The sequence below is a fragment of the Culex quinquefasciatus genome, chromosome 2 (genome assembly GCF_015732765.1).
Source record: "Culex quinquefasciatus strain JHB chromosome 2, VPISU_Cqui_1.0_pri_paternal, whole genome shotgun sequence".
Taxonomy (NCBI): Eukaryota; Metazoa; Arthropoda; class Insecta; order Diptera; family Culicidae; genus Culex; species Culex quinquefasciatus.
In genome coordinates, this window is record NC_051862.1 from 204597888 (window position 1) to 204621027 (window position 23140).

Genomic DNA, 23140 nt, shown 5'->3' on the forward strand with positions numbered 1-23140 from the left:
GATTAACCCATTGATACCCGAGCCTAAAGTGGGTGAAAAAATGTTTTTCATACAAAAATGACTTTTTTAAATCGCTAATAACTTTTTCGGATCGAGTTTTACAGCTTTGATATTTTCTACAAAGTTGTAGAGCATTAAATTTTCAATAAGAATCTCACTTTTAAGAATATTTGGATGGGAGTAGCGCACCCTGCAGACCAAACCATAAAAAAAATAAAAAAAATTGGGTTTTCCATACATTTTTTTGATTTTTCCCATACAAACTTCACCTTCGAGTATCAATGGGTAAATGTTGGCCGATTTCGCTCATATTTGGCTCAGAGTCCTAAAATAGCTCAAGGAACAATATTCAGCTTGTGGAGCGAGGTTTTGAGAAAAAGTCCCATATTCTGGGCACCCTAGTACACACACACATACACACAGAAATTTGATCAGTTTTTGATTCTGAGTCGATATGAAGGTGGGTCTACGACGTTTTCACGGCGTGTTTTCTGGGCAACCTTAAGGAGAAAAAATAGTCATCACTACTTTCAAATGTGTCTTATAGGAAATTTTCTCAGCTTTCCAATGCTTCTAAGAGTGAAATGTTTCATCGGGAAATTTCTGAGATATCTCTATTTTAAGTTTTTCTTTTAAAATCCTTGATTATTAATTGGACACTTTTAAATAACAGTCCAGGAAACTTGTCAAATTATGTGTTTCATGTGTCTTTTACTCATCAAAATGTGCAGAATAAGACAAGAAACAACTTTGTAGAAGGTTGCAAACCGCTAAACATTTTGAAAATTAAGTTTTAACCGAATTTTTGGATATGTGGGATTTATTCAAATATTAAAATAATAAAATCGTATTGAAATATTATTTTTAAAAGAACAAATAGATTATTACAAAATTGATGTGTACAAATAACACCGGTCTGCTCTGATCCAGCTTCGAATTAGCTGATACAACCGAAATTTCTACAGGTTTGAGATTGATAGGGTATTACAAGATTTTTATGAATAAATATAATATTTCCTTAATCAAACACTAAACAGTTGCATGGATACAAAACATGTTTAATACTAGAAATTAAACTGTAAATTACTGTGGCGAGCTTTAGGAGAAATACTTTTCATTAGTATGAAATGATTTTTTTAGTTTTTTTGTATTAAATAATTAAATGATTATCAATATTTTAGAAGTTTATGTGACTCTCATCTTCAATCTCATCTATAAAAAAAATATATGTATTTCTTGATTTTTTTTTTTCAAATAGTTTGATAAGAAAGTTTCTGTTTGTTTTTTTTTTGTTAAAATATTATTTAATTTTTGTTCAAACAAAAAAAAATGTTTGTGACGGTGTTTTCAGCATTCTGAATTGGAAGACTCGAGTTTAAGTGCTACTTTTAAGTGCATTTTCAACAGAAAACATTTTATAAAATTTAATTTTTATTTTAGACTGATGAAAATATGACTTTTGAAGCTTGCTACAGTAATATGTAGTATATTTTCGATTTCAAATCATATTTGTATTTATGTTCCAGGTTAATGTTTGCTTAAGAAAATATCAAATTTATTCATTAAAATTCAATAATACCATTAACAATCACAAACCTGCCATAGTTTCGGTTGAACAAGCTAAATCAGAGTAGACACGTGTTATTTGTACACAAAAAATAAGTAATTATCAAATAATTCTTGTACAAAATATATTTTTACACTGTTTTATGATTTTAATTTCTGAATAAATCCCATACATTCAAAAACTTAGACAAAACATGATTTGCAAAATGTTTAGCGGTTTGCAACCTTCTACAAAGTTGTTTCTTGTCTTATTCTGCACATTTTGATGAGTAAAAGACACATGAAACACATCATTCGACAAGTTTCCTGGACTGTTATTTAAAAGTTTCCAATAAATAATAAAGGAATTTAAAACCAAAAACAATAAAATAGAGATATCTCAGAAAATTCCCGATGAAACATTTCGCTCTTAGAAGCATTAGAAAGCTGAGAAAATTTCCTCTAAGACACATTTGGAAGTAGCGATGACTATTTTTTCCTGATAAGGTTGTTCTAGAAAATACGCCGTGTTTTAATACAAAGTTCATTTTTAGAGCAGGATTATAGCCTTTCCTCAGTGAGGAAGGCATAAAATGATATAAAGCTAGAGATTTTTCATTTCTTTTCGAAACTAAAAAAATAAGTTCAAATGACCCTTTGGCTAAGAATTTTCAATGGAAATGTTATTTGTTGTCTTCCTAACTGAGATCAAGCAGTATTCCTGCTGGAAAAATGAATTATTTGTAAAAACTTAGTAGTCTCACCTTCAGGACTAGAGAATTTTCTGTGTGTTTGTACAAGGAGAAAAATGAGTTCTCAAAATCGTAAACAAGCGTTTATGCAATTAGGAACCACAAACAAAGTGTTCAAAATGTATGGTACGATTTCCAAAAAAGTACCATGGAATTTGAATACTTGGAATTTGGAAACTAATTTTTCTCCGTGTGTATAACCAAAATTGTGTAGATCAATTTTTCAGCAAGGAATAAACCAATTTGGGTTAAACTAATCGCATTTTACTCGGTTTAGGCTCCCATAGATCATGTTTTAAACTGTTTGGAGTTTCGATTAGTAGTTTAAATGTTTTGCATAACAATATTTTTTCACGTAAATCTCAACCTTTTCAACGAGTCTAAACGTTTGAAGATCTGACAGGTCGAATCTTAGTTGGACAAAGTTGTCTCCATATTTTTGGTAAGAAGTTCGGATGGCACCAGCCTCATAGAATTGTTAAGTTAGTTTTCGATTATCCTTCTCCATGCCCAATTTTGAACCCGTCTACGCGTCACACTGTCCGAAATCGGATCACCGGTCCCCGACCTTCGACACCTCGCCACAATATCTCAAGATGTGGGCGGTTCAACGTGATGGCATTTTGCACATTCGGCCAAGTATCTGCCATTTCCATACGGATCACCCTCAACTTTTAAAAAGTCAACCCGTCTGAAAATTCACGGTCAATTGATGATTTAAGAGCCCCAAGAGGCCGCCGCACTATCTTCAACGACCCGCGCAAGGTAGCCCGAGTCGTTCAAACACGGGGGAACCGGAGATCAAGTTCAAACTGCTCCACGTTATTACCGCTTTCCTGTGCTGAAAATTGCCGACTCCCTGCAGGTCAATTCGATTTGGCGTGTCGCGCGAAACTCATTAAAAGGCCAATCAAAAGTCGTGGCGTGGCGCGGCCCAAAGTCAGCTGTTCGGGCTGCGATATCAGCTGCTTGCGATCGGAAAACGGTATAGACAGAGAGATTTGGTGGTTTTCAAAGTCGGACCTGGTCGTGGACGGTTGGCTCGGAGGGGACATTAAAAAGCCATTAAAAGTTTCGCGAAAGATGCGGACCGGACACACAATTAGAGAAAAGCTATTATAAAAGTTTGACCAGGGCAGCAGCAGTGGCGTACATTCGTGGAACTTGGTGATTATTTACCTCAAAGTTCAAGTTGAATGATGGATGATGAAAGCCGACGGAAGTCGTCTTCATCAGCAGTCAAACAGGACAAGATGGTCTGATAACAACGATGGATAATTGTTTTAAGATTGTTGTTACATTAGTAACAACTCTCTAGTAGAGGAGTAAAGATATCGTCAGTGCTAAACAGTATGTCTATAGGAATCCGACCGCAGCTAATAGTTGATTAAAATTCAGCTCAGAATATAGATTCGGAACATGACGCAGTGAAAAGTTTTGACGTCAACAGCAACCGTCCCCTAACATGACAGTTTTCGTGAGTTGCGCGTATCCACCGACAGATGGCAAGTGGGCCTCGTCGGAGTACGCCCATCAAATACGCAACTCAAAATTTGCATTGGAAACTTTTTTTTCGTGACGGCTTTTGTGGCACGCTCACTTCAACAGTTCTAGACTAATCTTTGAACGTGGCGTATTTCTAAACTAGTTTTTAAAGAAAATGATTCCATAATGCTTATTTTGTCGTTTTAAACCAAAACAAGGCAAAAACTATATTTAATTAAACTATTCGCCATTTTCAAAAATTTGGCTAGATAATATCGAAGGCCGCCATCTTAGGCCCACTGGGCCCACAAAACGGGGTACGCTCAGTTTGTATGGGAGCTGTCAACATGCTCCCGGGCTGGTCAACAGTGATCGGATTATCGTCATGCTTCACTCTCTGTGCTTAGTTGATATGCTCAAGTCTCTGGATAAGATTAACACCACTCATCATTTTTTAGATTTCAATATGAACATTGTTTTTGTTATTGTTAATTCATTTATTTCTGACAGATTTAACCTTCTTGGTCATTCGCTGTCCTATGAAAATTGTAGTACTGCCAAAGTACACAGAAAAAAATAATGTAAATTTGGAAGCTTTAATTTTGGAAGGTTGAATATTACCTCTTTTATGATGTAATTTTACCTCAATTTAGACTGAAAAAGTGACATTACACCAGAAAAGTGGTAAAATTACACATTTACAGAGGTAAAATTACACTTTTTTTTTGACATAAAAGATGTACCCCTTCCCAGATGTAATATTACCATGATTTTTTTGCTGTGTATGTTTGTTTGTTGTTATGTTATTTGGAATTTAGCACCAGCAAAAATCAAATTGGAATTATCTTTACTGTTTACTATTGAAGTATTTTCAACCAGAAACTATAGATTTTAAACAGTCAACTTTGAACCAGTCTTAATGACAATGCCCTACTCTTAAGATGACTAAATAGAATTCAAACTTTGACTAGTTGTGGGTCGTTAACAAATTCAGTATGCAAATCGGTTGTGCAAAAATGTCGGCAGCTCGCGACTCCTTCGAGACATTTTTTTTTGCAGAGTGCTTCCGTTTCGGATGTGACAACCGTTCAGAGGAGACCCTCTCGGGGATCTCTGAAGATCAGTGAGAAGTGCGGAATTGTGCTGTGTTGTTCACCGTGACCATGGCCTTAGCCATCGCCGAAAAATTCACCCCCTGTGGTGGCGCCGCTGTTTTTGCTCTGAAGAAGTGGTACCGAAATGAATTGGCGGAATTGAAGACACCAGACTTTTTTGTGGCTTCCAAAAGATTCGCGTGCCGCGTGAGCAATCGAGTATGGGGTTGCCTTATAATTTCGCCACTTGAAACCTACGGCGCGAACGATTAAGACGAACATATCTCTTGTTGTTGTTGTTGTTGTGATACCTTGACGCATGTAGATTTATTGTCATATTGCATTTTTCTGATTCAACTTGCCACAAGCACCAGTGCAAATTGACATGCCTCAATGTGGCAAGATGTCACAACGGCAATGAGCCGGTTGAAGAGGTGGTACATTAGACGTCACACGTGGCTCACTGGCCGAAAAACAAACAAAAAAAGTTACAGTCGAAGATCACCGCACACCAATTGATTGCCTACAATTGGCCGGGCCTACGAGTGGAAGGTTGTCCGCTAAAAGGTACCCCAAAAGTAATGGGTAATTCTCTACCAACTCACACGAAATCGGGAAAAGTTGCCCCGACCCCTCTTCGTTTTGCGTGAAACTTTGTCCTAAGGGGTAACTTTTGTCCCTGATCACGAATCCGAGGTCCGTTTTTTGATATCTCGTGACGGAGGGGCGGTACGACCCCTTCCATTTATGAACATGCGAAAAAAGAGGTGTTTTTCAATAATTTGCAGCCTGAAACGGTGATGAGATAGAAATTTGGTGTCAAAGGGACTTTTATGTAAAATTAGACGCCCGATTTGATGTCGTACTCAGAATTCCGAAAAAACGTATTTTTCATCGAAAAAACACTAAAAAGTTTTAAAATTCTCCCATTTTCCGTTACTCGACTGTAAAAATTTTGGAACATGTCATTTTATGGGAAATTTAATGTACTTTTGAATCTACATTGACCCAGAAGGGTCATTTTTTCATTTAGAACTAAATTTTTCATTTTAAAATTTCGTGTTTTTTCTAACTTTGCAGGGTTATTTTTTAGAGTGTAACAATGTTCTACAAAGTTGTAGAGCAGACAATTACAAAAATTTTGATATATAGACATAAGGGGTTTGCTTATAAACATCACGAGTTATCGCGATTTTACGAAAAAAAGTTTTGAAAAAGTAACTTTTTGCATTTCTCTTTGTTTCGTCGTCCGTGTCTGTCGCGAGTGACCATGAACGGCCATGATCGATGACGACCAACTTTTTCAAAACTTTTTTTCGTGAAATCGCGATAACTCGTGATATTTATAAGCAAACCCCTTATGTCTATATATCAAAATTTTTGTAATTGTCTGCTCTACAACTTTGTAGAACATTGTTACACTCTAAAAAATAATCCTGCAAAGTTAGAAAAAACACGAAATATTAAAATGAAAAATGTTGTTCTAAATGAAAAAATGACCCTTCTGGGTCAATGTAGATTCGAAAAGTACATTAAATTTCCCATAAAATGACATGTTCCAAAATTTTTTACAGTCGAGTAACGGAAAATGGGAGAATTTTTAAAACTTTTTTAGTGTTTTTTTCGATGAAAAATACGTTTTTTCGGAATTCTGAGTACGCCATCAAATCGGGCGTCTAATTTTACATAAAAGTCCCTTTGACACCAAATGTCTATCTCATCACCGTTTCAGGCTGCAAATTATTGAAAAACACCTCTTTTTTCGCATGTTCAAAAATGGAAGGGGTCGTACCGCCCCTCCGTCACGAGATATCAAAAAACGGACCTCGGATTCGTGATCAGGGACAAAAGTTACCCCTTAGGACAAAGTTTCATGCAAATTGAAGAGGGGTCGGGGCAACTGCTGTGTGAGTTGGCGGAGAATTACCCTAATAACAAAAAATGATAACGCACTTGACTGGCGCAATTGATGGCCGTCAAGTGGATCGGTGTGTGTGTGTGTCAAATCGGAAACACTCATTGAGACTCTTGAGCAATTTGGCGTGGCTAACGTCAGTCAGGAACAACAATGTTTAGGTCCGTTCTGCGTCGAGTGTGTATTTATTTGTTTTGGATAGGTTATTGAGCGTTATTATTCGGTGATTCAAGGAGCGTGACAGACAGCTCTAATTGAGGCAAGGGGAGGTTTTTACTTCCTGAAAAATGCGTGCTAGACCAGTGGTTTGAAACATTTATCACGAAACCGTTTCATTTGATGAGCTGATGACTAAGTGTTGATAAATTTTCAAGACACCTTGGGAGGTCTTTTTTTGCAAAAGGAAACTTCTGGTTAACTTCCGAGATTACTTTTGGTTCTAGTGACGTTTTGGAGATAGATCTCTTTCTTTCTATCATTTGAAATGGACTTGTTATTTTATTTTGTAACATTCGGAAAAGATGAGTTTTTTAAAAATTGCTCCCGGAAGTGGTGATTTAGTGTCAAAGGAACTTTTATGTAAAATTAGAAGCTCTATTTGAAGACTTACTTGAAATAAAAAAACTAACTTAATCCACCTATGTGGTTGGAGCCTTCCTCACAACAATGGCTGTACACAAGTGTCATCTATTTTTTAGATCCGGCTTCAAAAAAGTACATCAATATCACTTAAGGGGCCATATCTCGAGACTGGGTTGCCAGATCTTCAATGTTTTAGACTCGTTGGAAAGGTCTTTTGATAATCTAACCAACGATGGGTCGGATGATGGACCCGGACATAGTTTACATACATTTAAGTGAGATCCGGCTTCAAAAAAGTCCATAAATATCACTTAAGTGGTCATAACTCGAGATAGGGTTGCCAGATCTTCAATGTTTTGGACTCGTTGGAAAGGTCTTTTGATAACCTAACCAACGTCGGGTTGGATAGTGGACCCGGACATAGTTTACATACATTTAAGTGAGATCCGGCTTCAAAAAAGTACATAAATATCACTTAAGTGGTCATAACTCGAGACAGGGTTGCCAGATCTTCAATGTTTTGTACTCATTGGAAAGGCCTTTCAATTACCTAACCAACGATGGGTCAGATAGTGGAGCCGGACATAGTTTACATACATTTAAGTGAGATCCGGCTTCAAAAAAGTACATAAATATCACTTAAGTGGCCATATCTCGAGACAGGGTTGCCAGATCTTCAATGTTTTACACTCGTTGGGTAGGTTTTTTGATAACCTAACCAACGTCGGGTCGGATAGTGGACCCGGACATAGTTTACATACATTTAAGTGAGATCCGGCTTCAAAAAAGTACATAAATATCACTTAAGTGGCCATATCTCGAGACAGGGTTGCCAGATCTTCAATGTTTTGTACTCATTGGAAAGGCCTTTCAATTACCTAACCAACGATGGGTCGGATAGTGGAGCCGGACATAGTTTACATACATTTAAGTGAGATCCGGCTTCAAAAAAGTACATAAATATCACTTAAGTGACCATATCTCGAGACAGGGTTGCCAGATCTTCAATGTTTTACACTCGTTGGGTAGGTTTTTTGATAACCTAACCAACGTCGGGTCGGATAGTGGACCCGGACATAGTTTACATACATTTAAGTGAGATCCGGCTTCAAAAAAGTACATCAATATCACTTAAGGGGCCATATCTCGAGACAGGGTTGCCAGATCTTCAATGTTTTGGACTCGTTGGAAAGGTCTTTTGATAACCTAACCAACGATGGGTCGGATGATGGACCCGGACATAGTTTACATACATTTAAGTGAGATCCGGCTTCAAAAAAGTCCATAAATATCACTTAAGTGGCCATATCTCGAGACAGGGTTGCCAGATCTTCAATGTTTTACACTCGTTGGGTAGGTTTTTTGATAACCTAACCAACGTCGGGTCGGATAGTGGACCCGGACATAGTTTACATACATTTAAGTGAGATCCAAATATATGTGAAAACACATTTTTATACATAACTTTTGAACTACTTATCGAAACTTCAATCTGTATAAAACTCGATCTATGGGACCCTAAACCAAGTCGAATGCAACAAGTTCGGGTCAAATCGGTTCAGCCAGTGCCGAGAAACATGAGCTAGTTTGTTGGTCACATACATACATACACACACACATACACACACACATACACACACACATACACACACACATACACACAGACATTTGTTCAGTTTTCGATTCTGAGTCGATATGTATACATGAAGGTGGGTCTACGACGTTTTTATACGAAGTTCATTTTTAGAGCAGGATTATAGCCTTACCTCAGTGAGGAAGGCAAAAGAACTATTTAGGCTGGTCAATATATTTGAAATAGTTTTGCCACCTCCCCCCTATCTTCATAATCGGCTCGAAAAATCAGGAGGCAAATAAAATATCAAAAAACATCAAAATGTCAATGGAAATTAAAGAGCAATCAGCTTAAACAGCTTAGCTTGTTATTTTTTGCCGCCTTCACCTCTCCCCAGGACCCTGCCCAGAGCTGAGGGACAAAAACTTTGAAAAATATTTGCATCGGCCTTATCATTATTTTGTTTTTAATTGTTTAATTACCGCGTTTATTATCCGTTGCTCAACTGTAAAAATTTAAGGACATGTCTTTTTATTGGAAATTTAATATACAGTCCAGACTCGATTATCCGAAGTTCGTCATGATTCGAATTCCCGGACGCTTCGAAACCCGGACACCTTATCTTGTTTTATCAATTATTTGGATATATCTTCGCATTATGAATGTCAAAACTGTGTTATTTGATGAATTCTAACATCAACTTTCATTTAAAGTTTGTTTGAACGCTGTAGTTAATGTCAACACAAATAAATAAAATAAAATTATAAGATTACCAAAAATGCGAAACATTTCACGTGAAATATTTCAAAGGCGTCCGAAGCACCGGGAAGGCAAAGCAGAAATTTATGGTTTTGATTTTATTATATTCTAGCAAATTTTAATATAAAATATCGATTGTTTTGATGTTAACAGCTTATTTGAGACTAAAAGAATGCCATTCACTAACATTTCAGTCCAAATTTGTGCGATTCATTAGCAAAATCGAGTGTCCGGAATTCGAAGCAAAAGTGTCCGGATTTCGAATCAGCTTTTATCAGTGTCCGGGATTCGAAGCACAACAAGTCATTTTAATTTTCAAATTCTAATGAAAAATTGTTAAAAAAGACTTATTTTGCATGATGATCCTGATCATCCTGATGATATTTCTTCATTTCCAACTTATTACATGATTTTTTGTCAGCTATAACGAAAATGATATGCTACTAAGTGTCCGGATTTCGAATCATGACGTTGTGGGACTTTGGATAATCAAATCACGAACGTTCCTTTTTATATTTTCTTACTTTTAACATCAAATTCGAGTTCTGCGACCTTTTGGCCATCTTGGATTTTAACAATCAAAAATAAGACAAAGAAATTTTTGTTTTCTTGATTCCATTATCTGAAGTGAAATTTTGCCAAGGCCTTTGAATTATCGAGTCTGGACTGTACTATTTTTTATTAAGAACAATGGTCTTCATTGTAAGATAACGTGGTTTAGTAATTTTGCAGGTTTTATTTTGAAAATGTATTTTTATGTGGTATAATTTTGGCTGCTAGATGTTGGCTATTTTTGCCCAGTCTTTCAAGTTTTTCATCTCTTTAACTTAAACGTGTGCTTTCAAAAGTATTATATATTTAAAAAAAATGCAAAATAATGTCTTTATGACCATTCATCTTACTTAAAGTATTGAATAATTTCTGCGATTCCAGGAGTCCAAGATTGAACCTAATTTTGCGCTCATAATTGTGTGCTCATAACAAAAAAGTTTCACTTTTCAAAGGTTTCAAATTCAAGCCAAACGCAATCCAAAATTAGTTCTTAAAGTGAATCTTACGCAAAATTTGACGAACTTACCGAAAAAATATTGTTGTAATCAGACGATTGAAGTGAAACTGGAAAAAATATCAAAATCATTAATTATCATCAATTAATTAATTAAAAGACATATTTTCCCCAAATAATATTTATTAAAATCCAAGCTGACGCCAACTTAACATTGAAAAAAAAAAAGTATTTGTTAACTTGAGAAAAAAATCATTTGTTTTGCAATCAATCATCATTTGAGTCATTAATGCAAATCAAATAACTTTATTTAAATCTATCACCTTTGTTGGTGTGATAACAATGCTCAGTTCTAGAATCAAAGTCAAAATAATTTTCAATTTATGACATTTACTCATCAAAAGTTTAGATAACCTCTCCCAACATCACCATATTTAATCACCCCGCATAAATCAGCAAGTGCGCATCGCGCCGCCCACGTGGCTGACCTTTCATAATCACCGGCACACATACACACTCACGGGTTTGTCCGAATAAATTCCCACATTTATAAATTGAGACTTTTTTTTGTGTTGCTGCTTATGTGTCCCCTCATCACGACCGGCGGGGTATTATCCCCCATTATGATGATCATGTTTTAGCTTCTGTGCATGTTTATGGCGCACCTCGTTTTTTGTTGATACCCCTAACAAAATTTATAAATCTCCGATGGTTGGATGGGGTGCGGCGGAATCTGGCTGACCTCAACAAAGTATAATTATCACCTAACTCTGCGGTAGTATAACTATGGCGTGTAGTTTTAGAGCTGTGCGAGCACTAAAAGTGGGTAACATCCAAATTATAAGGCCGGACCATGTGTGGTTGAAGAAATTGATATGTTTGTTTAGGGTAATTGGTGGATTGTTAGATACAGAGTATAATATTAAAATTGTTTGCTGTGAAATAGTGAGGTTCGTCGCTTGGTGTAACCAAGTCTCCCGAGCAATTCCTACTCTAGCGTGATGATATGAGTTCAAAATTGAGTGGAAACTTTCTCGCAAGCTATAACAATTAGCCAAGCACATATTACGACACCCTCCGCCCTTATTAGACCGATTCCAGAACCCCAAAATTACCGAAACGCACATGGAAGAGACCTGATGCCTGGCCAGCCGGCCGGCCTACAACGTAGATTCAATCTGGTCAAAACAAACTACTAACCGCTGGACTGAGCTCCGCCTTATCAGATCAATAGTAGCAATTGCTGTGATTAGTTCATAACACAATCTACGCACCGATTAAGGAGGGGGGAATCAGCACATCAACTGAAAGTGATTCCATAATTGAGTGTGCGCCCCCTATTTTTGTAGGGATTGCTCCGCGAGTGTATGTTCTGTTGTTCTGAATTGGGAAATCCCTTCCGATCTAGATCTTTGTTCCCAGCATCTGGAGATCACGAAGTCGTCGTCGTCGAGCCTGTAAAGTTGCTGCAGGAATTCACACCTCAGCGCTCGTGTGATAAATTAAAAATAGTTGCAACAACAACAGCAAGAAAAAAAAAGAAGAAGCGAAAATAAAGTGCGTGTTTGATGTGAAAAGTGTGCTGAAGTCTCGATCCGAGTCCGAGCGTGCATATTGAGTGTAGTGTCCTACGGAGGAAAACGACAGTCCAGCGGTGGCCACCGAACCGGAGAGATGCGGAACGTCTGGATTGTGGTGGCGAGCGGCCTGCTAGCGTTCGCCAACTTTGTCAAGTCGCAGGAAACGGGCCGGACGCTGTACAGCTCCAGGTGAGTGAGAAGGAGTTTTGTGATGGGGGAAAATGTTTTGTAAATGTGTTCATTAATACTGATTTTATTGGAAATTAAAATGAACATATTTCAATATAAGTTTTTTGAAGAGATCAGTGTCAAAATCAGAGTATGGTCTCACAAAATTTCTGGAAATCTTATTTTTGGTAAATTTTCAGAAGAAATGTGTGACTACAAATGTTTCTGTATGTTTGTTTTAGGATTTATGAAACATCAAGAGATTATCAATAATTTTTGATCTTCTTTGAATATAAATAATACAGAACTGTTGGCAATAAATATTTTCAACACCCTCACCCTCATTATCAAACGGACCGAAATTTTTTTTATCTAATAACTTCAATGTCTCAATGAAAATAGACGTGCAAGCATATCAAATCAACATAAAATGAATTTTGATTGAACCAGTTACAAAATATTGTTGTTCTTGTGTGAAATGTCATTGTTATGTACCGCAAATAGTTTTTTTTCGCAAAGATTAGTAAAACAATTGTACTGGTCCAAAATGCATCATTTTTTTTAAATGTCAAAACCCCTTCCTAATAGAAATTTCATATCATACTTGCATTTGAAATGTTTTTTTTTTTCTGGTGTGGCAACATTTTTAATAATTTGAAAAATATTCCTTGAGAGCATGTTTATCCATTTTAATAAATTTGAAAAATTGATTGATTTTCTTGAAATTGCATAGTTGTTTTTAAATCAATGCTAGCCACGATTTTTTGTCAATACAGTCAAACCTCGCATAAGAGCGCCTCGCATATGCAACTTTGCATATACGAGTCATTCCACCTGATTCGGTTTTGTCGCAAGAGTTGCATATGCGAGGTACAGAGCTTATGGGATTTTGGCTATATGGGAGACATGGCCTATATTTTTGTAAAAAATCATCTTAACTATACAAATTTATAGTGTTTTGGAATCGTTATGAAGTCAGCTATACAGCTACACCAAATTTACAAGGTTTACGATGTTCTAGGTCATCCGAAACTTCCTCAAGTTAAGGCCTATGTGTTCACCGCCGTACAAGTATGAGGTAGGCGATTGTGACTTTGGTTTTGACCTCAGATCATATCCGGATAGCCTCAGGGAGGTTCAAGGACTAGTCTACCGATATGTGGTAATGTTCTGGGTCTTCTGAAGAGTCCCGGGAGTTACGACCGATGGGTCTACCGCCGTAACAAAATAGAGGTCAGTGATTTTTGACCTCAGATCATATCCAGATAGCCTCAGGGAGGTCCGGGAACTAGTCTACCGATGTGTGGTGATATTCTGGGTGTTCTGTAGAGTCCCGGGAGTTAAGGCCGATGGATCTACCGCCGTAACAAGATAGAGGTCAGTGATTTTTGACCTCACATCATATCCAGATAGCCTCAGGAGGTCCGGGGACTAGTCTACCGGTATGTGGTGATGTTCTAGGTCTTCTGTAGAGTCCCGGAATTAACGGCCGATGGATCTACCGCCGTAACAAGATAGAGGTCAGTGATTTTGACCTCACATCATATCCAGATAGCCTCAGGGAGGTTCGGGGACTAGTCTACCTGTAAAGTCTCGGGAGTAGGGTCCCCGGATCTCCCTGAGGCTATCCGGATATGAACCGAGGTCAAAATCATCGGCCTCTATCTTGTTACGGTGGTAGACCCATCGGACGTAACTCCCGGGACTCTTCAGAAGACCTAGAACATCACCACATATCGGTAGACTAGTCTCTGAACCTCCTTGAGGCTATCTGGATATGATCTGAGGTCAAAAATCACTGACCTCTATCTTGTTACGGCGGTAGACCCATCGGCCTTAACTCCCGGGACTCTACAGAAGACCTAGAACATCACCACATATCGGTAGACTAGTCCCCGGACCTCCCTGAGGCTATCCGGATATGATCTGAGGTCAAAAACCACTGACCTCTATCTTGTTACGGCGGTTTATTTGTAGAACAATCATCAGCCGGCTGGGACTTTCCGGAGATTCCAGACAACAGGTGGGTTAATAACTTATTTAATTCAATAAGTTGCGTGCATCTCAAAAGCGCATCTTGTCTGGAATCACCGGCCCGAAACACGCCACATGGGATGTCACAAAGTTGAGTTGAAATTGAAGGAACTGTGTAGTTCGGTTATGTAAAGTAAACAATATGTATTGAAACCTTGTTGACATTGACAAAGTTAGGTCACTAGTCTCTGAACCTCCTTGAGGCTATCTGGATATGATCTGAGGTCAAAAATCACTGACCTCTATCTTGTTACGGCGGTAGACCCATCGGCCTTAACTCCCGGGACTCTACAGAAGACCTAGAACATCACCACATATCGGTAGACTAGTCCCCGGACCTCCCTGAGGCTATCCGGATATGATCTGAGGTCAAAAACCACTGACCTCTATCTTGTTACGGCGGTAGACCCACCGGCCTTAACTACCGGGACTCTACAGAAGACCTAGAACTTCACCACATACCGGTAGACTAGTCCCCGGACCTCCCTGAGGCTATCTGGATATGATCTGAGGTCAAAATCACTGACCTCTATTTTGTTACGGCGGTAGACCCATCGGTTGTAACTCCCGGGACTCTTCAGAAGACCCTGAACATCACCACATATCGGTAGACTAGTCCTTGAACCTCCCTGAGGCTATCCGGATATGATCTGAGGTCAAAAACCAAAGTCACAATAGCCTACCTCATACTTGTACGGCGGTGAACACATAGGCCTTAACTTGAGGAAGTTTCGGATGACCTAGAACATCGTAAACCTTGTAAATTTGGTGTAGCTGTATAGCTGACTTCATAACGATTCCAAAACACTATAAATTTGTATAGTTAAGATGATTTTTTACAAAAATATAGGCCATGTCTCCCATATAGCCAAAATCCCATAAGCTCTGTACCTCGCATATGCGTGCTTCGCATAAGAAACCCCCATATAAGGTGCATATGCGAGGTTTAACTGTATATTGATTAGTGGCCATTCATGATTTTTATGTTTCACTGTTATGGGGTTGGTTTGGAGTTGGATCAGAAAGGTATAGTAATAATCAAATCCTAAATTTTAAGCGATACTTTCAGAATTGTATAGCTATAGAAATATTTAAGTTAAATCTGATTTTAGAGTGACTTACAAGTACTCACAAACTTTGACTCTAATTTAATATTTTTAAATGATTTTTTGTAATGGTTTTGATTATGTGGCAGGAAGTGGAAAAACTAACTTAATCCACCTATGTGGTTGGAGCCTTCCTCACTCATTACCAACAATGGCTGATTTGATGGGGTTGTACACAAATTTCATTTATTTTTTAGATCCGGAATAAAAAAGTACATAAATATCACTTAAGTGACCATATCTCGAGACAGGGTTGCCAGATCTTCAATGTTTTGGACTCGTTGGAAAGGTCTTTTGATAACCTAACCAACGATGGGTCGGATGGTGGAGCCGGACATAGTTTACATACATTTAAGTGAGATCCGGCTGCAAAAAAATACATAAATATCACTTAAGTGACCCTATCTGGAGACAGGGTTGCCAGATCTCCAATGTTTTAGGCTCATTGGAAAGGTCTTTTCATAACCTATCCAACGATGGGTCGGATGATGGATCTGGACAAAGTTTATATACATTTAAGTGAGATGCGGCATCCAAAAAGTACATAAATATCACTTAAGTGACCATATCTCGAGACAGGGTTGCCAGATCTCAAAGTTTTGAACTCGTTGGAAAGGTTTTTTGATAACCTAACCAACGATGGGACGGATGGTGGATCCGGACATAGTTTACAAACATTTAAGTGAGATCCGGCTACAAAAAAGTACATAAATATAACTTAAGTGACCATATCTCGAGACAGGGTTGCCAGATCTCAAAGTTTTGAACTAGTTGGAAAGGTTTTTTGATAATCTATCCAACGATGGGTCGGATGGTGGATCCGGACATAGTTTATATACATTTAAGTGAGATGCGACATCCAAAAAGTACATAAATATCACTTAAGTGGACATGTCTCGAGACAGGGTTGCCATATCTTCAACGTTTTGAACTCGTTGGAAAGGTCTTTTGATAACCTAACCAACGATGGGACGGATGGTGGATCCGGACATAGTTTACATGCATTTAAGTGAGATCCGGATATATGTGAAAACACATTTTTATACATAACTTTTGAACTACTTATCGAAACTTCAATCTGTATAAAACTCGATCTATGGGACCCTAAACCAAGTCGAATGCAACAGGTTCGGGTCAAATCGGTTCAGCCAGTGCCGAGTAACATGAGCTAGTTTGTTGGTCACATACATACGTACACACACACATACACACACACATTTGTTCAGTTTTTGATTCTGAGTCAATATGTATACATGAAGGTGGGTCTACGACGTTTTTATGCAAAGTTCATTTTTAGAGCAGGATTATAGCCTTACCTCAGTGAGGAAGGCAAAAACGATCCTGATTATTGAATAAAAAAATGAAGTTCCGGTTGCTTACTTACATGAAATACAGTTAAACCTCGCATATGCACCTTATATGGGGGTTTCTTATGCGAAGCACGCATATGCGAGGTACAGAGCTTATGGGATTTTGGCTATATGGGAGACATGGCCTATATTTTTGTAAAAAATCATCTTAACTATACAAATTTATAGTGTTTTGGAATCGTTATGAAGTCAGCTATACAGCTACACCAAATTTACAAGGTTTACGATGTTCTAGGTCATCCGAAACTTCCTCAAGTTAAGGCCTATGTGTTCACCGCCGTACAAGTATGAGGTAGGCTATTGTGACTTTGGTTTTTGACCTCAGATCATATCCGGATAGCCTCAGGGAGGTTCAAGGACTAGTCTACCGATATGTGGTGATGTTCAGGGTCTTCTGAAGAGTCCCGGGAGTTACAACCGATGGGTCTACCGCCGTAACAAAATAGAGGTCAGTGATTTTTGACCTCAGATCATATCCAGATAGCCTCAGGGAGGTCCGGGGACTAGTCTACCGGTATGTGGTGAAGTTCTAGGTCTTCTGTAGAGTCCCGGTAGTTAAGGCCGGTGGGTCTACCGCCGTAACAAGATAGAGGTCAGTGGTTTTTGACCTCAGATCATATCCGGATAGCCTCAGGGAGGTCCGGGGACTAGTCTACCGATATGTGGTGATGTTCTAGGTCTTCTGTAGAGTCCCGGGAGTTAAGGCCGATGGGTCTACCGCCGTAACAAGATAGAGGTCAGTGATTTTTGACCTCAGATCATATCCAGATAGCCTCAAGGAGGTTCAGAGACTAGTGACCTAACTTTGTCAATGTCAACAAGGTTTCAATACATATTGTTTACTTTACATAACCGAACTACACAGTTCCTTCAATTTCAACTCAACTTTGTGACATCCCATGTGGCGTGTTTCGGGCCGGTGATTCCAGACAAGATGCGCTTTTGAGATGCACGCAACTTATTGAATTAAATAAGTTATTAACCCACCTGTTGTCTGGAATCTCCGGAAAGTCCCAGCCGGCTGATGATTGTTCTACAAATAAACCGCCGTAACAAGATAGAGGTCAGTGGTTTTTGACCTCAGATCATATCCGGATAGCCTCAGGGAGGTCCGGGGACTAGTCTACCGATATGTGGTGATGTTCTAGGTCTTCTGTAGAGTCCCGGGAGTTAAGGCCGATGGGTCTACCGCCGTAACAAGATAGAGGTCAGTGATTTTTGACCTCAGATCATATCCAGATAGCCTCAAGGAGGTTCAGAGACTAGTCTACCGATATGTGGTGATGTTCTAGGTCTTCTGAAGAGTCCCGGGAGTTACGTCCGATGGGTCTACCACCGTAACAAGATAGAGGCCGATGATTTTGACCTCGGTTCATATCCGGATAGCCTCAGGGAGATCCGGGGACCCTACTCCCGAGACTTTACAGGTAGACTAGTCCCCGAACCTCCCTGAGGCTATCTGGATATGATGTGAGGTCAAAAATCACTGACCTCTATCTTGTTACGGCGGTAGATCCATCGGCCGTTAATTCCGGGACTCTACAGAAGACCTAGAACATCACCACATACCGGTAGACTAGTCCCCGGACCTCCCTGAGGCTATCTGGATATGATGTGAGGTCAAAAATCACTGACCTCTATCTTGTTACGGCGGTAGATCCATCGGCCTTAACTCCCGGGACTCTACAGAACACCCAGAATATCACCACACATCGGTAGACTAGTTCCCGGACCTCCCTGAGGCTATCCGGATATGATCTGAGATCAAAAACCACTGACCTCTATCTTGTTACGGCGGTAGACCCATCGGCCGTAACTCCCGGGACTCTACAGAAGACCTAGAACATCACCACATACCGGTAGACTAGTCCCCGGACCTCCCTGAGGCTATCTGGATATGATGTGAGGTCAAAAATCACTGACCTCTATCTTGTTACGGCGGTAGATCCATCGGCCTTAACTCCCGGGACTCTACAGAACACCCAGAATATCACCACACATCGGTAGACTAGTTCCCGGACCTCCCTGAGGCTATCTGGATATGATCTGAGGTCAAAAATCACTGACCTCTATTTTGTTACGGCGGTAGACCCATCGGTCGTAACTCCCGGGACTCTTCAGAAGACCCAGAACATTACCACATATCGGTAGACTAGTCCTTGAACCTCCCTGAGGCTATCCGGATATGATCTGAGGTCAAAACCAAAGTCACAATCGCCTACCTCATACTTGTACGGCGGTGAACACATAGGCCTTAACTTGAGGAAGTTTCGGATGACCTAGAACATCGTAAACCTTGTAAATTTGGTGTAGCTGTATAGCTGACTTCATAACGATTCCAAAACACTATAAATTTGTATAGTTAAGATGATTTTTTACAAAAATATAGGCCATGTCTCCCATATAGCCAAAATCCCATAAGCTCTGTACCTCGCATATGCAACTCTTGCGACAAAACCGAATCAGGTGGAATGACTCGTATATGCAAAGTTGCATATGCGAGGCGCTCTTATGCGAGGTTTGACTGTAGTTCTTTTTTACAAATGGCACATGCGACTTGTTGAAATCTTATCCGAGATGAATTTATATTAATGTCATGAAAAAATAGTAGTTAATAAGAAGTAATAGTATGAAGATTTTTTCGTCGTACATTTATCCAACGAGGTTCACCGAGTTGGATGAATACGAAGAGTGCTGAAAAAATCAAGTTTTGCAACGAGGTCCATACAACATTTTTTGCAATTCCAAAAAACACACATCGAGTGAAATTTTATGTCAAATTTTCATGTATTTTGTCAATAAATCGTTTAAATCAAAAAAATGTTGAAAAGTTTTACTTTTCGAAACAAGTGCTGAAAAGTTCAACTTTTCAGCACCCATTTGAGTGCTGAAAAGTAGAACTTTCTGTTATTTTTGGTACAGAAAAGTAGGCTATTTCGTCGTTCAAGAATGACAGGAAAGGTAAGTAGTTTACGAAGGAATTGCAAAAAAATTATTATAACATACAAATAGACCCCAGCTCATGAATCCACTTGAACCATTTTTATTGGTTTTTTTACGCGTGGAAAAGATGTTTGTTAGTGGTTGAAAAATAATCTGTAAATGTTTCGTAAGAATTAAAGACCATCACCGAATTTCTTGTTCGATTTTTGTTTTGTTTTATTTAAAACTTAAATAAGAAAGTGCAACATTTAGTTCTTTACAATTTTGTTCACTTAATCAGTGACCTAACTTTGTCAATGTCAACAAGGTTTCAATACATATTGTTTACTTTACATAACCGAACTACACAGTTCCTTCAATTTCAACTCAACTTTGTGACATCCCATGTGGCGTGTTTCGGGCCGGTGATTCCAGACAAGATGCGCTTTTGAGATGCACGCAACTTATTGAATTAAATAAGTTATTAACCCACCTGTTGTCTGGAATCTCCGGAAAGTCCCAGCCGGCTGATGATTGTTCTACAAATAAACATCTTGGGAGCAATTTGTAACTAATGCTCATCAGCTGGGGGGTTTCCCCCCGTATTAGCATTGTTGCTAATATACGAGACATTTGTTTCAACTAAAATGTAATAATCGTGCCTCTCTTTCTTTCTCTTTTTGATTCCAACGCAGATACGACAACCTGGACATCGATACGATCCTTTCCAGCAACCGGCTGGTGAACAACTACGTCGACTGTCTACTCAGCCGGAAGCCGTGCCCGCCCGAGGGAAAGGATCTGAAACGTAAGTCAATTGTACAAGGTTTTGGAATTTGTTACGCCGATTAGGTTTGAAACAGCTGGAATGTACAGCTGTAAAACGATGCGTTTACACGGAAGTCAACGCCTTTTACAACCGGGTCGATTCTTAAACTGCTATAGAAACTTGCCATTGAACCTCGACTTGGTTTCCGCAAGCAACTTAACTAAACCAAATGAAGAATAATCCAAAACGGTTTCTAAGCTTGCATAATGTTTTATTCACGCCAAGTTTATTTTTAACTTCTAGTAAAGGTTGATTTGATTTGCTCGAAACTGTGTCTGTGGGTTCGCATGGACATGATGTTATGCATGCGTTTTGAATACAACTTGTAGCACTGTTTGGGTCGGAAACAAATCAAATTACGCGGTAAAGGTGGCCAAACACGCACCCTGAACAATTGGGTAGGTTAAGGCACTGAACTTTCCGATTAGGCCACGCAACTGCATAACGTTCTATAATGGTCAACTCAATGACAAAAGGGATCTCTTTTTTGTTTTGCAATAGCTTACGAAATAACGCTGTATTGATTTTTTTCCTATTTCACAAGTATTCAACTATAAATCAAACAAGTGCATAAAAAATGTTAAAAGATTTTCAATGCAAGTTCAGGCCTACAGCTTAAAATGGCCTTATAAAATTATTCAAATGAATCTGACAGTACAATTAATAACCCTGGCATTCTTGAAGTAGGGTAGAGTAGTCATCAATGAGACACGGGGAACAATGATAAAATGGCTCTCACAAGTCGTAGTTTCAACCAATCAGGCTCATATTTGGGGGAAAGGTGTGTCTACTGGATACACGTCTGCCATATTAGTGGCTTTGGTTATGGACGCTCCCTTGAAAAGTTATTCATAAATGTTTGATTCTGGGGTGTAAAAGTAAATTATGGACAAAAATTACTTTTTCGCTCGTAGGCTGCCATTTACACCAAAACTAATATTTCTTCAAATTTCTTTCGACGATCCATAGGGATTAAGTTGGGCTACAATGTCCTTTCATTAGATTTGGCCAAAATTTAGAATAAACTCAGAATCCAGGGCTGTCTCATTGTTCCCCACTCATTTCAGCCCATGGGTAACAATGAGACACTTTGATTTATCTTCAATAAACTTTTCAAAATCGATGGAAATCTTTCAAAACATGAATTAAAAGTGATTTTTGGCATATTTATAGAGTTTAAACTTCATTAAACCAAAAATACAAAGTTATTTGGTATTAATATATGGATTTTACAAAATTGAAATACTTTTTAGTGTAACTTTTGTTATTAAAAGTTTCATGTTGGCAAAATTGCTCTAAAATGTTCAAGGCAAGTCACCTGCAATGGAACAATACAAAAACATGATGTTTTGCTAGAAAAATGTTGATTTTCGTAGAGTGTCTCATTGTTCCCCACCTGTCTCATTGTTCCTGCCAAGTGCGTCTACAATGAGACAGTTGAATAACTCTGGCTGTAGATGTCGGATCGATCTCATATTTTTGTCAATGTTAGAACACATTAAAAGAATGATAATGCAACTAAAAGCTCATTAAAACATGCTGATGAAAAAATTAGAAAAATCGTTGAAAGTTGAAAACCAAAAGTGTCTCATTGATGACTACCCTACCCTAGGTTTCTCGAACATTAAACTGCTGTGAGCGAGTTGAATTGGCTGCATCTGTTCAACGACTGCAATGTGACTTAGAGAATGCATTCTGCTCTAAAGTTTCACACTACCTGCAAGTATGAGCTTAATGCAACTTTTTCAGGTTAACGATGCATGAAAATTCTTCTTCTTAAATTTGCTAAACTATGCTCATGAGATGAATTTGCCGAGGTCGTGATCTCGTTCGCAAAAGCAAATCTCGAACCAACCAGAAGAATTTGAATAATTTTGCCTTCCTCACTGAGGTAAGGCTATAATCCTGCTCTAAAAATGAACTTTGTAAAAAAACGTCGTAGACCCACCTTCATGTATACAAATCGACTCAGAATCGAAAACTGAACAAATGTCTGTGTGTATGTGTGTGTGTATGTGTGTGTGTATGTGTGTGTGTATGTGTGTGTGTATGTATGTATGTGACCAACAAACTAGCTCATGTTTCTCGGCACTGGCTGAACCGATTTGACCCGAACCTGTTGCAATCGACTTGGTTTAGGGTCCCATAGATTGAGTTTTATACAGATTGAAATTTCGATAAGTAGTTCAAAAGTTATGTATAAAAATGTGTTTTCACATATATCCGGATCTCACTTAAATGTATGTAAACTATGTCCGAATCCAGCATCCGACCCATCGTTGGTTAGGTTATCGAAAGACCTTTCAACGATTCCAAAACAATGAAGATCTGGCAACCCTGTCTCGAGATATGGCCCCTTAAGTGATATTGGTGTACTTTTTGGAAGCCGGATCTCACTTAAATGTATGTAAACTATGTCC

At 38.6% G+C, this 23140-nt stretch overlaps 1 protein-coding gene across 6 annotated transcripts in view; it reads left to right on the forward strand.

The window, feature by feature from the left end:
* The window catches only part of LOC6034358 (cell wall protein DAN4), a 77503-nt gene that overhangs the window by 20063 nt on the left and 34300 nt on the right, over window positions 1–23140 (forward strand). For 4 of the 6 annotated variants that reach the window (XM_038253953.1, XM_038253951.1, XM_038253955.1 and 1 more), the window contains exons 2-3: window positions 12120–12480; window positions 20575–20699. In XM_038253953.1, coding sequence (XP_038109881.1) covers window positions 12386–12480; window positions 20575–20699 — 220 coding nt within the window. In that variant the 5' untranslated portion in view covers window positions 12120–12385. Of the gene's footprint in view, window positions 1–12060; window positions 12481–20574; window positions 20700–23140 lie in introns of all 6 variants that reach the window. The other 2 variants (XM_038253952.1, XM_038253954.1) reach the window with 2 other exon arrangements.